Raw genomic sequence first — 16,944 nt, forward strand, 5'->3', positions numbered from 1 at the left:
CCACCACTGGCTGTGTCGAATGTGCGGGCTGGGCAGGTTGTCCGATTCCTCCCCCTGCCCTCTCTCCCCGCCCCCTTTGCTGGAAGGAAGAGGACGGAGAAGGCAGCCTTGGACAAGAAGATGCACAAATTGCACTTCAGCGGGGAGCCCGTGCCTGACTTTGTGTTCACCGACATTCAGACCCTTAACAAGCTCTCCAGCCAGGTAATTGCTGTGAATGGGGGATCATTTCTTAACGTTGTTTAATGAACGTGCAGGGAAACAGGCTTCGGATCTTGGTCTTCCTGGGAACGTACATAGGAAGTCTCACAACACCAGGTTAAAGTCCAACAAAGTTGTGAGACCTTCTTATTGTGCTTACCCCAGTCCAAAGCCGGCATCTCCACATCACAACGTACAGAGGACAGTAAACATGAGGAAAACAACAGGACTGATATATATGATCAACCACAGCGATACATATTATCAATTTATTTAAAACACATGGAAACAGTTGGAGATCAAACTGAAAAATCTGAAACTTAAAATACTGGAAAAAAAATATAGTAGGCCAGACACCATCTGTGTAGTGAAAATTCATAGGAGCTGATAAAAATCACATTGGTAAAACCAAAATCAGTATAGTTCCATTATGTAAGTTGCTTGTGCTTTAATTTTCCTAACAACTGTCATCAGTTTGAACATTTCTAAGACCAATCCAAGCCTTTCTTTAAAAAAAAGTTTAACTTATTATTGTAAGATGCTTTCTCATCAATTTTTGAGTTTGACAACATTTTCAATCCTAGAAATTACATTAAGTGACTTTCTTTATGGGGACTCCTGCAAATATTGGATGACTGCCCCAACCCCCTCTCCAAACACACACACATCCTAAGTTGCAAAAATCAGAGTCATCTAAAGTTTTAAAGTAAGGTTTATTTATTAGTGTCACAAGTGGGCTTACATTAACACACTACAATGAAGTTACTGTGAAAATCTGACAGGAAAACAATTTTAGAATTGTAGAAAATGTTTGGAAACTGTGACTGAGATAACATTTTTTGTAATATGTCTTTGATGATCCTGGCGACTCGTGCAAATCTAGGGTGCAGGTAACTGGATTGAAAATCTATTCTGTAAGGGGAAATCCATAATGGGGGCATTTGGATCTATTCTGTAAGGGGAAATCCATAATGGGGGCGTTTGGATCTTTTCCCATTGTTACAATGTAAAACAAGCAAGTCCAGCTAGCCTGGCATATGAGTTTCACTTAGAAATTTATCAAATGTCTAATGTATGTATAAACATTCATATTTAAAATGACGGTGCATTTGCAAATACATATTAGAACAATAAAATGCTCTCAAATCTGTTCTGACACACTAATGATACATTAGGCATATCTTTGTAGCTGTTACTAACCTGTTTTAATAACAAAAGTGATCTAACTCTTTTTATTAATCTTACAGTTTGTCATTGATTTAGGGAATGTATGAGGCATTGTATGATGCTAATTTATATATGTTCTCTGGCCACAGGAGAGGTGCCAGAGGACTGGAGGACAACTAATGTCGCAATATACAAGAAGGAGAAGTAGGGGAAAAAAGCAAGAAGTTATAGGCCAGTGAATCTAACATCAGTGGTAGGGAAATTATTGGAAAAAAAATTCTGAGGGGAAGAATTAATCTCCACTTGGGAAATGCAAGGATTAATCAAGGTAGTTAGCATAGCTCTGTCAGGGAGAGATCATGTGTAACAAATTTGATAGAATTTTTTGAGGAGTTGACTATGTGTGTAAATGAGGGCAGTATGGTTGATGTAGTCTGCATAGACTTTAGCAAAGCTTTTGACAAGGTCCCATGTGGGAGACTAATCAGGAAGGTAAGAGTCCATGGGATCCAGGGCAGTTTGGAAAATTGGCATTGTGGCAGGAGACCAGGTGATGATCAAAAATTGTTTTTGTGATTCAAAGCCAGTGTCCAGTGGTGTACCACAGGGATCAGAGCTGAGTCCTTTGTTATTTGTAGTGTACATTAATGACTTGGATGTGAATGTGAGAGGAATGATCTTTAAGTTCACAACTTACATGAAAATTGGTGCCATGATAAATAGTGAGAAGCTTTAGGATACAGAAAATATAGATGGGCAGAACAGTGGCAAATGGAATTTAACTCTGAAAAATGTGAGGCGAGGCATTTTGGGAAGACTAACAAGGCAAAGGAATACAAAATGAATGGTAGGATGATAGAAAGTACAGAGGACCAGAGGGATCTTGAAGTGCGTGCCCAAAGATCCCCGAAGGCAGCACAACACGTAGATACGGTAGTTAAGATATATGGGACACTTGCCTTTATTAGCTGAGGCATAGAAAATAAGGGAAGGGAGGTTTCAATGGATCTGCATAAAAATGCTCGTTCAGCCACAGCTAGAGTATGTGAGCTGTTCTGGTCGCCACACTAAAGGAAGAATGTGATTGCACTAGAAAGGGTACAAAGGAGATTCATCAGGGTGTTGGCTGGACTGGAGTATTTCATCTATGAAGAGAGTTTGGTTAGGCTGGAACAAAAAAAGAAAATGCTGGAAAATCTCAGGAGGTCTGACAGCATCTGTGGAGAGAGAATAGAGCCAACATTTCGAGTGTGGATGAGCCCACATGGGAAGAAGTTGATATTTATCCTTGGGTGTATGTATGTCCTCTTCCTATTTAGTTTCATTTTAAACTAAACTGCTGTTGTAGGAACAATGAAAAAGATGGAGTAAAGGGGAAAATGCAAGCTTTCATTGAAAGATTGAAGGCACTTGGAGTAGGGACAACTATGTTTTGAGTTGGTCTGATTTAAGCATAATTAAAAATAAATTTAGATCTGTCATTACTTTTAGAATTTATATAGCTATGTTGTATTTTATTTGTGATTTAATTTATATTCTTAACATTTCATGTATCTTGTTTGCAGCAATTCTCAGCATTGACAGAGATAATCTTCCGCTTTATTACAGAGCCCACAGAGGTAAGAAATGCTGTAAAATGTAGCAGCTCTATTAAATATACATTTTATTTAAGAGTTGGTATTTTGTCTTAGAAATTTATAGCTGGCACAGTTCCAGGCAAGGTTAATCTCACAAACTGAACTGGAGTATTACCATGTTTGTTTCCTTAATTTTGTGCAGTTAAACAGCATAGATGTGATGTTGGCAGTTGGACATTTGTTGTGTTTATATGGATTTCTTGTATTTGTTAATTTAATAGTCCAGATAAAACAAAGTGTTGAAACATTCTTTTGCTAATACCAACAGGAGTGATTTTTAGCACCATATCTTCTGCAATATGAACGTTTGGACTGCAGTTCTTTCATTGTCACTGAAGATTTTTATGTCCCCATTCATTCACATTTTCTCCCGCACCTTTTTTGAGGCCCCCCAAGGCCACGCATCAAGGACAATCAAATTAATAGTTAGGCGGTTGGTTCCCAGGCCTTTGCTTGTGTTGCTTATGAGACAGCCGCTGGAATGTGTGCAAGCACAGCCTATCAGTTACTCCCCCGTTTCTGCCAGGAAACCCATTTAGTGGTTCTCCTTTGCAAAATGACTGAAATTGGCAATTTAACCTTGCCTTCAGATGGACTGTAGGCAAGAGCTGACATCCTCATCCTGTACAATCCAAATGTTTTTCACAATACTGCTTTGTTTTTTAAGTTAAAGCTGCTTCCAGCTATCCAACCTGTAACTCTGTGATATAGACCATCCTCAGCCAAATGGATTTCCACAGGAGCCCACTCCAAGCCTGTTGTCACTGTGCTAAGAATCCAGCACTAAGGTGTGTGAAAGAACAGCCCAGGATTATCTTTCTAAATAAGTTTTATTTCACCCTGCTGCCAAGTGCAGCCCTCTGTTCTTGGCTTCAGTAAAGCAGCACACTTTTAAGTTTGCCAGTTTCATCTGAAACTGTAATGCAACAAGATCATTGTGTTGCCTAATTCATCATTGCAACCAGCTTCTGAAGTTGCTAACTTTGTTTCTCTTACACAATGTTGTTTAAAGCTTCTGTTTCTAAATTGCGATCTCAAACTAAACATATTTTGTATTTTTCCTCATTTTCAGTCAGAACGATTGTTAAGCCAACTCGGTGAGTTTGCCTCACAGAATGGAATGAGCCCTGGCCCATTGAAAAACATTGTGAAAAGCGTCCTTTTGGTTCCTAATGGTGAGGAGTGATTTGATTTATATTGAGCACGTGTTGTGAGCTTTCTAATCCTTTCTGATGCCAGGAGAAGATTTATGTGTCACTGATATAAAATAGGACACATCACAGTGTATTAAAAATGTTTCTGCCCTAAATATTCTGTAGGGTTCTCGCCCATTAATTTATCCCATGTCCCTCATGATTAAGAGTTAACCTTACTGTCTAAATGTCTGGTCACACACCAGCATGATCTGGAACCATAAAAATGATAATACGTCTGTATTACATGAACTAGACCAAGCAGTCAGAAAGGGCATAGGAAAAAGCAGAGGGCAAAATAAATGACCAGATGGACAAAAAGAGAGCCTGCCAGAGGAACCAATTCATCTGTGCCAACTGTGGAAGGACTGCCACTCACTAATCAACCTCAACAGCCACAAAGGACTTTGTTCAGTACGAAAGTGACAAGATACCCCGGGCGTAGTCCACCCTCTCCTAAGATGGACGAGTGCTGTATTCATCAGATACGATAAACTCGCCTTTGTGACCACCTGTGCTTTAATGCTTTGAACCACTGATTAACAATTTGACGAGGTGTGGCCAATTGAAAATCATTAGAGCAAAATGCTTGATCCATGTAATATTTTGACACCTTTGAATAAGGGAAGACAACAGAAAGGAGAGGGGAGAAAATTATATTTAAAAAAAAATGTTTCACCTCAAGACAGCTGCAATCAGGTTTACAAATGATATGATATTCTTCGGGTATGTCTCCATAAATCCCTTAACTAGAAAACTGTTGTTTTGGAATCCTGCAACCCGATAGGTATCCAGGCTGTGACATCTCAGCCACAACACTCATATGCTTGAATTCGCTCATATTTCTTTTTGCTGCTGTGCCCTACTTGAATGTTATGTGTGTTGGAGATATAGAAAGGCATGTTCTTAACATTTTTAACTTGTTGGTGGATAAATCTAATTGCAACATCAACATCTAAATTTGAGATGTATGAAAATCAAGTGCGATGTGCATTTAAATCTAGTCTGGTCCATGAAGTGCAGTGGTATGCATTTATTGGCATAGTGACAAATAATTTGCCTCAACCAATTAGCTAAACTGGCTAACAGCAGAGGAAGCAGCATGTAAAATATTTTGAGTAGTTTATCACAAGAAGAAATTCTATAATTACAGAAAGCTTTATTTTAAAATTTTAACAGGGATTTGTTTTTATAATCATAATTCAGACACATTCATTTTTCCTACAGGTGCCTTGAAGCGGAATTTGACAGCTGACCATGTCAAGACTGATTTCGTCACTCTGGGTAGGTGGCATTCTAATGTCATTAAAGTCCTCCAAGAAAATTTTCCCCTTAAATGTTAAAAATGACTTTTTGTTTTGCTTAACTATAAAGGACTAAGTGAGGAGAAGGCTGGATGCTTTGCAGAGCAGGTAACTTATTTTATTCTACCACACAATGTTTTAAAAAAATCAAGCCATGACTGCCATAGATTTAACCTAAAATGAGAATAAGAATATGAATCCTCAAAAGCATGTAACTCCAAAAGTGTTCACTTGTGCATTTATTTTATACTTTATCGTAGGTCATGGGAAAAGTTCAGATCCAATAGCAAATGACTCAAAAATATGTCGGAATACAGTATCATTTTAATAATCAAATTTAGGGATTTATTTTATATTTGCACCACATTGGAAATAGAGTAGGCCATGCGTTTCTTTCAGGACATTTCCATCTACCTGTTTCTTAATCTGCTTCTTTTCAATGCTAGTTAGGGTATATACAATTATAATGGATTGAAATGAAAACAAAAAATTGTTTTGATAATTGAAACCAGTATGTGTCAGCTTAATCGTAGTTCAATGCTATGGTGGTGTGACCAATGCCAGGGCTCATTATTATTAGTACCTACACATTTTTGACCCCACATAGTGTTTGGAAGAACATTGGATGTTCAAAACACTTGCCTGACATTGTGTGTTTCTATTATCACGTTAACTGCATATTTATCTATTTCATGGACTTCCTGGTTGTGAGATTTTGGTGCTGGGATTCAGCATAGCTACAACTCCCTTTTGCAACACTTGAAAGCAAGGAAATGTTATCAGGTGCTGGAGTTCTCCCAGCCTCTATAATGCAAGTAAAAGGGGTACAATTCATATAGGATCATTAAATTCTATTTATAGCAGTGTCAAGAGTATTGGGAAGTAATGTGAACCATAAGTGGACCGACAAATAAACAAGGCACAGGAAACACAATGGTTTAAGAAAGAAGCCCTACCAAAAGCCTATCAAATACTCAGTAAGAAAGAAACATGGAAGGAATCTTAAAAAAAGGATTGTACTTAATACTGTTGTGTGGATACACACCAAAGGAACACAGTTACACTTTCTCAATATTTGCTGTCCACAGAAGTGGGCATGCACAAGTCTGCCGTCTGAAACCTTGTCAGACTATCTGCTCAAAGAGTACCAATCCAATACTAAAGATGGTATGAGGATAAATTCTTGGATCAAAGACCTGTGGCTTCATGTGGTTCACATTCGTACTTTGCAATATTTCCAACCCTTTTCCTTCAGTGGGAGGAGAGCGAAAGAAAGCTGTAACAAAACAAAATACCGCAGCATTCACTGAGCAAATGAACAGGCTGGGTTTAAGAGGTAAGAATTTAGCAAATCAGGAGCTCATCTTTTGCAGAATTGTAAGCATAGATTGTTGTTCCATAATAGTATATTCTAGACTGAGATTGATAGATTTTTGGCTACTAAGAAATCAAGTGATGCAAGGATAGAGCAAGAGAGTGAAATCTTTGAAGGAGTTCAGCCGTGATCTTATTGAATGACAGAGGAGACTTGAGGTACCGTATAGCCTACTCCTGCTCCTGTTACTTACTTTCACTCCATGGGGCAATATATTGGAGCATAATGAGTGATGTTAAGAAAGGCACTGTCAACAAAATGTTGTTTCTAACTAAACATTATACTTCAGGTCTGCATTAAATCCTCATTTATTAGCTAAATTTTTAAATATATTTAACATTGAGGTGTAAGCTAAAATCACTTATTTAACCACCAATGTATCAAAAATAAGTTGTTCTGTTCAATACAATTGTTACAACTAAAATGTGCATTTATTTGGAACTTTTCATAAGTAAAAAGATGCACCAGAACATTTGACAATAAGCACAAAGGGATATGATGGACAACATATGAGCATTGTTTAATCATGAGTTGTATTTTCAGTGGAAATTGAATTCTGCAGTGCTGTTAAGACTGGCAGTAGAACAAACATTGACTGTCAATCAGCTGGTCGATATGGAGTGGAAATTTGGAGGTAATTTTCAAATTCATTCTGTAGATTTTGGATCTGTTGATGAAAAAAAATCACCAAAACTAACTCTCTCCCGAACAGCACTGTGGGTGTGTCCTCACCAGATGGACTGCAGTGATTCAAGATGTAGCTCTCCACCACTTTCTCAGGGGCAATTAGAGATGGGAAGTAAATACTAGCCGAGCCAGTGATGCCCACATCCCTTGAAAGAATTTAAAAGCTAAGTGATGTATAGTGCGCTGTTAATAGATTCATGATATAATTTCCTCAGCTCTAGCGCACCAACTGACATAGTGGACGGCATTTTCCACATAATCTGCAGCATGTTTTGTAATGGCAAAGGCAACCCACCATTGGCCGGCGGCAGTATCTTTGGGCCCACCAATTTTAGCGTTTTTTTTCTGTGCCTCGCACCCTTCACTGCCAGGGAAAAGGGGTGGGCGTGGTTACCATCAACAAGACCAGAGAATCCTGCCAGTGTGATTGGCTGCAAAATTTCAACCAGTCATTTCCACAAAATCTCTTTGCTAGGCAGACGGATCTGGGTGTACAGATACATGGGTCACTGAAAATGGCAACACAGGTGGAGAAGATGGTTAAGAAGGCATACAGCATGCTTACCTTCATCGGCTGGGGCATTGAGTTTAAAAATTGGCAAGTCATATTGCAGCTTCATAGAATTTTAGGCCACACTTGGAATATAGTGTTCAATTCTGGTCGCCACACTACCAGTAGGATGCGGAGAGGGGGCGGAAAAGACTTAACAGGATGTTGTCTAGTATAGAGGGCGTTAGCTATGAAGAGAGGTTGGAGAAACTTGGTTTGTTTTCACTGGAATGATGGAGGTTGAAGGGCAACCTGATAGAAGTCTACAAGATTATGAGGGGCATGGGCAGAGTGGATAGTCAGAAGCTTTTTCCTAGAATGGAAGAGTCAGTTACCAGGGGGCATAGGTTTAAGGTGCAAGGAGCAAGTTTTTTACACAGAGGGTGGTGGGTGCCTGGAACTCGCTGCCAGAGGAGGTAATGGAAGCAGATACGATAGTGACTTTTAAGCGGCGTCCTGACAAGTACATAAATAGGATGGAAATAGAGCAATATGGTCCCTGAAAGAGTAGGCAGTGTAGTTGGTGCAGACTTGAAGGGCCAAAGGACCTGTTCCTGTGCTGTAATTTTCTTTGTTCACTTTATATTTACTGGTGCATGCAATTCCATAATATCATTATTGAAGAAAAACACTTAGCCAGTGCAGTTAGGGTGCATTTAAACTACTGGCATATCATTTCATGTATGGTAATTTAGAAATTGTGATCCAATCTGACTCCAGGTTGAAGTGGAGTGACATTTTCTGCCTTCAGGGATTCTATGATCTGCTGTCAAATTGAGACTTGACTCTGGGATTTATGCTAAAACTGTAGCACAGGTGTAGAGGTGAAAGGAAATAGTTTTATAAACTGAGAATAGAATCACAGGTTTAGATTGATTAGGGTAATAAACTTTCCTCATTCTGATTCAGTCTGTTTGTGGCAGGAAGAGGCTATAATCAGTGGCATGGGAGTAGTTTATGGAAGGGGCCTAAAATTGGAGCATCATTCTTCCCGATGTTTATCTGAAAGACATTTTGGTCCATTTTTGGCTTGATATCAAGGAGGCAGTTAGTTGGCATAGATTTTATAATAGTGTCAATAGTATGTCTGGCTTTCCTTGGCAGAAATATGGAAACTGTGACTGCTGAGTATAGTTGTTCTTGGTTTTGCATGAAATCGCAGGCCCAGCAAATCTACCACTTCCACTCCTGATGGGTCAGGGGAGGCTCCTTCGTAGAAACACACAGAGAAAATAAACAGCCGGTAGGGACTTTGCTTCCCCACTCACCTTGTGGATTGTTTTGAGAGCCATGTTAAGCGTGCCAAGCAAATGTGTTACAGTTGAGCTAAACTGAGCTAAAGTTGAAACCTTTTGTCTAAAGTATTGATTTCAAAAATGCAACTTTTACATGAGTACAGTATCCATTGTTCCAACATTGGCATATGTAACAGAACCTTCCTACTGAAATAACTTTGCTCCCCAGTAATTAGTTATAGCACTGTTGATAATGTAAGGTAAGGGTTGCTTGTACGCTTTTGGAATTAAGTGTATGTCTCTTTTATTGGGACAAGTTCTGGATTCAGCAACTTACTCTGATTATCCTCCAACCTGCTTCATTTAAGAAATGCATCTTTCTGTGACAGAAAGATGTGGGATAGCTTTAATTTTACTGTAAATATGGTGTTCTGTGGTGAGTGCCTTTTGATGTCTATGCTTGCAGACAAAAGAAGGATGAATGGGATAGAGATTCTGGAACCATTCCAGGGCCCCATTTATGCTTGTCTTTGTGTTCATTGAGAAGTCTGTATTCTGAGAATAAAAAAAATTGCTGCCATTTTAATACAGAAATGTTCAGAGTTTCAGTGTGAGTTTTTCCTAAGGTAGGAACCTAAAGGTCGAAGAAAAAAAAAGTATTGCTTCATGTTCACTGTCTTTGTTATTTGCAGTAACGGCAGGGAGCAGTGAGTTACAAAAGGTTGGCAGCATATTTTTGCAGGTAATCCTTTTATTATTTTTGCACTGATGAATAATCTTATATCAACATAAACGTACATTTTATACTAAATAGAAGTACCTCCACCCCTTTCAGTGTTATTATTAAACACTAAATTTTGAATACTTCCCACTCTTTATCATTTCTGTTGAAACTGAGGATGAACACCAGATGGAAGAATAGCATATTTATTTTAAGCAAGTCTAGGCAGCGTATTTTATTTTAATTTGAAAAGCTTACTTAACCTCGTGATCTTTTAAAACAAAATCAATATCATCTTTGATCACCATACCATCACCAAGCCATCTTTTGGCTTTAGATTATGTAGTTAGAAGGTGTTGTTCAGCATCAGTTTCTTTATCATAGTTTAGTTGGTGGAACTGCATTGCTTGGTTCCATTCTGATCTGTACAGTCATAGCCAGAGAATCACTAACATTGACTCCTGATCATGCTTAAACATCGGTGTCCCACAAGGATCCATCCTTTGCCCCACCTATTTCTGAACAACATGTCTCCCCCTCAACAACATCATCTGAAATTGAATTGTCTGTTTCTAGTGTAGGCTGACAACACCAATCTTGAACTCATCACCACCTCTGTGGACCCTTCCAATGTCCCTTATTTGTCAGCCTGCACGTCCAACATCCAGTGCTTTGATTTGATCCCAGTTGATGTTACTATAGGACAAGTCAGATCCCAGGGTATAACCCAACTTGATAGATCGTCATTTTTATTTTTGGTTTAGAAACTTGGAGAGCGGCTACTGACAGAGTCACGGGGACCACTGGTGTACTTTTAATGAAAGAATAAAACATTCATTAAACAAGAAAATATGACCTATAATAAACCATTTCTTCATGCACAACTATACTTTGACAGGTATACATATTCATAAGGACAACATAAATTAGAAAATCTATCTTGTCCAAAGATAGATTTATGCTAAATTTGTCCCTTAGTGGCCCAAGATTTATAGGTTACAGAAATTAGCAGGTAACTATGTGAGGCTCTATCCTGTTTCTAATGTTCACAATAAGTACACAGTCATTTAAACCAATCGGTGAATTATGGTCACACACACACACACACTCAGAAACTGAGTGACATGCCACCAGAGATGCTATGGATCTCCCATCGTCTCCTCCCAGGTGCTTGTCACATTGTGAGCTAACTGGTCTCGCACAAGATTTTCCAAACTCCATTCTCAAAGAAAATGCTTTGGAATCTTCTCCCAAATGATGCTTTCTTTTTGATCTTCACCAAAGATCCACCTCCAGGGTTTTAAACTTTCCTTACAATGTTCCTTTGCCCTGGAGCACCATCAACATGCAAGCTCCACCTTCCACTTAATCTCTCGGATACTCAGCATTTATTTTTAAGTTTAATTGCTTCATGGGCCCGTAGTAAGGAGTCACCAATCTTTGGATCTCTCCTCAGATCTTCTGGCTTCTCAAAACCATTTTTTAAAATTAATTTGTGGGACAGAGATGTTGCTTTCTGGCCAATATTTATTGCCCATTCCTAGTTGCCCTTGGAGGGCAGTTGAGAGTCAAACACATTGCTGTGGCTCTGAAGTCACATATAGATCAGGCTAGGCAAGGATGGCAGATTTCCTCCCCTAAGACAATAGTGAACCGGATGGGTTTTTCTGACAATTGACAATGGTTTCATGGCCATTAGCAGATGCTTAATTCTAGATATTGTTTATTGAATACAAATTCCACCAACTGTCGTAGCGAATTTGAACCCAGTTCCCCAGAACATTAGCTGAGTTTCTATATTAATAGTCTAACAATAATACCACTAGACCAATGCCCCTCATTTGCTTTAAGTCTGCTTCCTGCAGCTCTGTCTCCTTAATTCAGAGTCTCATTGTCTGTTCTGTACTTTTAACTGAACAGGACCTGTTTTCAATCCCAATCCTTGTTCCCTGACTTCACTGTCATCTTGGAACTTATTTCCTCTCACGTTCCCTGGTTTTTGAAACCTTCTTTAATTTGGGACTTGTGTTCTGTTCCTTTTGTATGTCTTGCCTGCTACAGCAGTGAACTGGTATGTAGGTCACCTGAACAAACTGCTTTTCCTTGGGCACTTTTTTCCTAGGGAACAACATAGCGTTTTTCATACTTTAAGAGCCGTACAGTGTCATTAAAAATGTATATATACAAACAACCGTAGACTCCTAGGCAATCTTTAAAGTGAAACTGAAACTCAAGTTTCCTTAACACACAACTACAGAAATATAAATTAAACTTAAATCATAAAGCCATAACCTTATTCCTAAGACCCACACATACATCCATTATAACTTACTTAAAACTGTGTCTATATCCTAACAGCTGGATGAGCAGAAATTCCTTCCAATGAAATATTGAATATTCTGAAATTGTTGCCTTCACTTTAAGGTTGTAGGCTGGAGGAAATATGGAGGGATTTGAAAAAGATGATGAGAATTTCAGTCTTGAGGCATTGCTTAACTGGGAGACAATGTAGCTCAGCATGGGGGAAGTAGATCAATGGTACTTGATGCAAATTGGGATACAGACAGCAAGGTTTTGGATGACAAGTTAATGGAAAATGGGAGGCCAGCCAGGTGTAATAATTGGAATAATCAAATCTACAGGTAACTTGGGCATGAATGAGGGTTTCAACAGCACTTGAACTAAACCATGGAATTGGGTGGTGTTGCAGAGGTGGAAGTAGGCTGCCTTAATGAAGTCATAGACGAATGATCAGAGGTCATCTTGGAGCTGAGTGTAACACCAGGATTGCAATTAGCCTGGTTCAGATAGTTGCCTGAGAGTGCTGGAGTCAGTAGTTAGGGGACTGATGGCAAGGATTTTGGTCTTCCCAATCTTCAATTGGAGGAAATTTCTACTCAGTCATTACTGGATGTCAGACAAGCTGTGTGGCAATTTAGAGACAATGGATGGTTCGAAAGAAGTGGTGGTGTGATAGAGGTTGATAAGTGTTGTCCCACCTGACTGAACAAAGAAGATGAGGCATTGAGAGTATTCAACAGTGTCAAAGGCAGCAAGCAAGTTGAGAAGGCTGAGGAGGTCTAGCTTATACAAGTCAGTCACATTCAGCATAATTATGGCTTTGATAGAGGTGTTTTTATACAGTGGTAGAGCTGATTAGGAAATTCATCAAGTTCAGGGAAAGACAGGCATGAATTTGAGAGGCAACAACACGTTGAAGAAACTTGGAGAGGAAAGGGAGGATGAGATTGGGTGGTAGTTTATAAGGACAGAGGGACACCACAACATAAACTTAGATTTATATAGCTCCTTTAAATAATAGTGTGCTTCTCAATAACATTGTGAAACAAAATTTGAAATCAAGCCATATGAGATGACATTTAATCAGGTGGGCAATAACTTGCCCAAAGAGATATGTTTTAAGAAATGTCTTAAAGGAGGAAATTGAACTAGAGAAGAAATCAGGCGTTGGGAGGGTACTCCAGAGCTAATGACCTAGACAACTGAAAGCACAGCTACCATCAGTGGAGCGAGTGAAATCAGGGCAGTGCACAAGGTTAGAATGGAGAGCAGATTCTCAAAGGGTTTTGGGGCTGAAGGAGATTACAGAAATAGGAAGGATGGTATCATGGAGAGATTTGAAACCAAAGTTGGGAATTTTACAGTCAAGATGTTGCTTTGTTAGTAAGTACATGATTATATGGAATAGGGACCTACTGAGATTTAAACACAAGCAACAGAGGTTGGAATGTGGGAAACCAGCGAGGACTGCATTGGAATAGTCAATTCTAGAGGTAGAAAGGAATGAATGATGGTTTCAACATCATGAACTAAGACAGCAATGAAATTGGGCAGTGTTACAGAGGTGGAAATAAACTACATTAGTTATGGAATGAATATACAGTCAGATCTTCATCTTAAGATCAAACATGACAACACGGATGCAAACAGACTGGTTTAATTTCAGGTTATTGCTAGCAAGAGGGATGGAATTGGTAGGGAACAGTGTTTAGATGGTCACCCCCGTTTCTTTACGCTGAATTGTTTTGGATGAGAACATTTATCATAAGTAATTAGTGCCACTAGTTTTGATGTATATGAAGAAATATTTGTAAATCAGACAATCAACGGTAGATTATGCAGTGAAAATAATCACATTCAAGCAAGGGGATGTTGCTTGGTATAAGGACCCTATTAGGATAGCAAATAAATAAAAACATACATATCCATATCAGATAATAGCAGAGGGAGTTGTAATGCACAATGAAAGGGCATGGTAGTGTTTAATTTCCATCATGTTCAGATTTCAGCCTCAACCTAGATGTTAGGAACAGCACATACAAAGGTACTTCTCTGTAGGAAGGGAAAAATTAAGGATATTAATCTCCAGAATTTCCCGCGGGTCACTAGAAGATTTGCAAAGAGTTGAAAGTAAACATCTTGCTCTCCACTGCAAGTTGGGTAGCCTGCAAGGAGAGATTTGGGAAAAAAATAGGATATTTTCTTAAAACGTTACCTGAAGACAATTAAAACACAACAAAAACTACTTCGTTTGTAGACACCAGATAGCATTTCACCATTTTAAGGCCATAAATAAACTGTTGCTTCACTGCTGCAAATCAAATAAGCTTCTTTATCTTGTGATTCACATTTCATAAATGCTCATTAATCAGCCTGTTCTATTATTTACCATCTGAACTTAACCCTGAATTGAACTAGAATTACTCGGTATTTTCTTTGGCTTTGTTGTGTAGCTTATAACCTTGTTTCTAACAAATTTTATTTTTATTTCAGTTAATATTAGTTATAAAGAAAGGGAACAAAAGTGAAAATATTTACATGGGTTAGTATATGCATTTTAATTGATTTCCCAGTTCTCTTTTTTCCTTAAATTCATAAATGATATTCACTAATGTATTGTATTTGTATTTGTTTAGAGTTGACGTTGCCACAATTCTATAACTTCTTGCATGAAATGGAACAAGCCAAGACTAGCCTTGAATGTTTTAGTTAAATTGCTGCATCATTATTCATCAAACTGTTTCACCAAAATCACTTCTACTTGTCCAGAAAGTGCACCTGTACATTGAACTATAACAAACTTTATTATTTACTGTCTTTCAAACTTCCACTTGGTGTCCAGGGAAACTTCTGTTGTTCCCATCTGTTATACGTGTAAATAAAATCATGCTGTGTCTATTACATATAATAAGTCATTCCTTTCCTGCTTTGTAAAAGTTACATTCCTTTCTAGATCTTCCCACGTAACACATAGTTTGTGAACTGTGAGAGTAAAGGATATGGTGCTGCTTTATACTCTCTGCCAGCAGAACACTTCAAAAAGTAATTTAGCAGCTTTACCTCCCTGTGAAGAAGCAGCTTGTCTCTACTCAGCACCTCTATTTGATGGTTGAGCTGAGATTAGGATCTCCGATGAGAGCGATCCTCAACATAAGTCTGAGTCCTGCTGTCCTCTGACACGTATTGAATAGCTGTATAATTTCATAAAGTGTGATCACTGCTGTGTAGGCAGAGTAGTAGTCAGTTGCCATACAGCAAATGAATGAATAAGTAACTTGTTTGCTTTTAATTGAAGGTTAGCTAAGGCCTTTAGTGTTTTAGGATCTTTCATGTTAATCGGTAGCCAGTTTAATCTTCACCCGGATGTAAATGCATAAAATAATGCAACATTCTCTCATTACTACATTGAAATGTAAAGTTAAAATAAAGTTTATTTATTAGCCACAAGTAAGGCTTACACTGCCATGAAGTTACTGTGAAATTCTGCCAGTCGCCACAGTTCGGCACCTGTTTGGGTTAATGCGCCTAACCAGCACGTCTTTCAGAATGTGGGAGGAAACCGGAGCACCCAGAGGAAACCCACACAAACACGGAGAATGTGCAAACTCCATACAAACAGTGACCCAAGTTGGGAATCGAATCCGGGTCCCTGGCACTGTGAGGCAGCAGTGCTAACCACTGTGTTACTGTGCTGCCCAATGATCATCTAGATTATGTGTTCAAATCCTAAAGTAGGGCTTGAACCCACAATCTCTGAATTAAGAGTTGAGAATGCAATTGATTTAGCCAAGCTGACAATTTTCAGTGCCATTGGGTTAAAAAAAATCTGCCGGAGAATCAAGAGGCTGTTTTACACCATTATCCTTTGCAATTGAAACTGAAAATACTTCTCATTAAAACTAAATTTGAAGTTTGTGTTGGGCATCGTAGCCCAAAATGCGTATTAAGGGAAGTAGAGTGAAACTATCTTTACCAAGGGAGTATCACATGAGGTTCCCCAGAACTCTCTGTTGGGATCACTGATGTTTCTCATTTAAGTAAATGACTGAAATTGAACTCAATGTAAAGTGGTTAAATTTGCAAATAATAAACAAATGAACCAGCAGTGGAATCGGGGCTCAAATTACAGAATTAATGGACAAAATTAATGGACAAAATAACATCATATGAACTTAATAAAGATAAGTACTGTACATAGGAAGGAAAAAAATGTGACATATATATTCCATGAGTATTGTTGAAATGGATAAGGCAGAAACTAAATGAGACCAAAGTTTTTTAACACAAAGCACGTACAACCAAAGCAAATAATCATGATAGCCAAAATAGTGGAATACATTTCAGAGAAAGCAGTTACCTAGCAACTGATCTGGTCCTAGCAACTGATCTGGTCCTGATCTCCAGGATGCAAGGAGGAATTGAAGCAGTGGATGCTATCCAACTTGGAGATACAAGGCTAATCCTTGATGTCAATTCTCTGAGTTATGAGAAAAGACTGGGGAAACATAGGATTTTCAGTATGGAAACATAAGATAAAGGAACCTAAGTCACTGACGAAGCCCTTGAGGAGTAC

The 16,944-nt window shown here is 38.6% G+C and overlaps 1 protein-coding gene across 1 annotated transcript; it reads left to right on the forward strand.

The window, feature by feature from the left end:
* Positions 1 to 15: 15 nt before the first annotated feature.
* On the forward strand, positions 16 to 15,272 carry commd7 (COMM domain containing 7). The gene is made up of 9 exons (XM_080204814.1): positions 16 to 204; positions 2,934 to 2,987; positions 4,078 to 4,180; positions 5,426 to 5,482; positions 5,573 to 5,610; positions 7,421 to 7,511; positions 10,042 to 10,091; positions 14,865 to 14,913; positions 15,008 to 15,272. Exons 1-9 carry the CDS (start codon positions 121 to 123, stop codon positions 15,082 to 15,084), a joined length of 603 nt encoding a protein of 200 aa, XP_080060940.1. The 5' UTR covers positions 16 to 120; the 3' UTR covers positions 15,085 to 15,272.
* The last annotated feature ends 1,672 nt before the right edge of the window (positions 15,273 to 16,944 follow it).

This window comes from Carcharhinus amblyrhynchos, chromosome 16, assembly GCF_965287045.1.
Source record: "Carcharhinus amblyrhynchos chromosome 16, sCarAmb.v2.hapA, whole genome shotgun sequence".
In the NCBI taxonomy this organism is placed as follows: domain Eukaryota; kingdom Metazoa; phylum Chordata; class Chondrichthyes; order Carcharhiniformes; family Carcharhinidae; genus Carcharhinus; species Carcharhinus amblyrhynchos.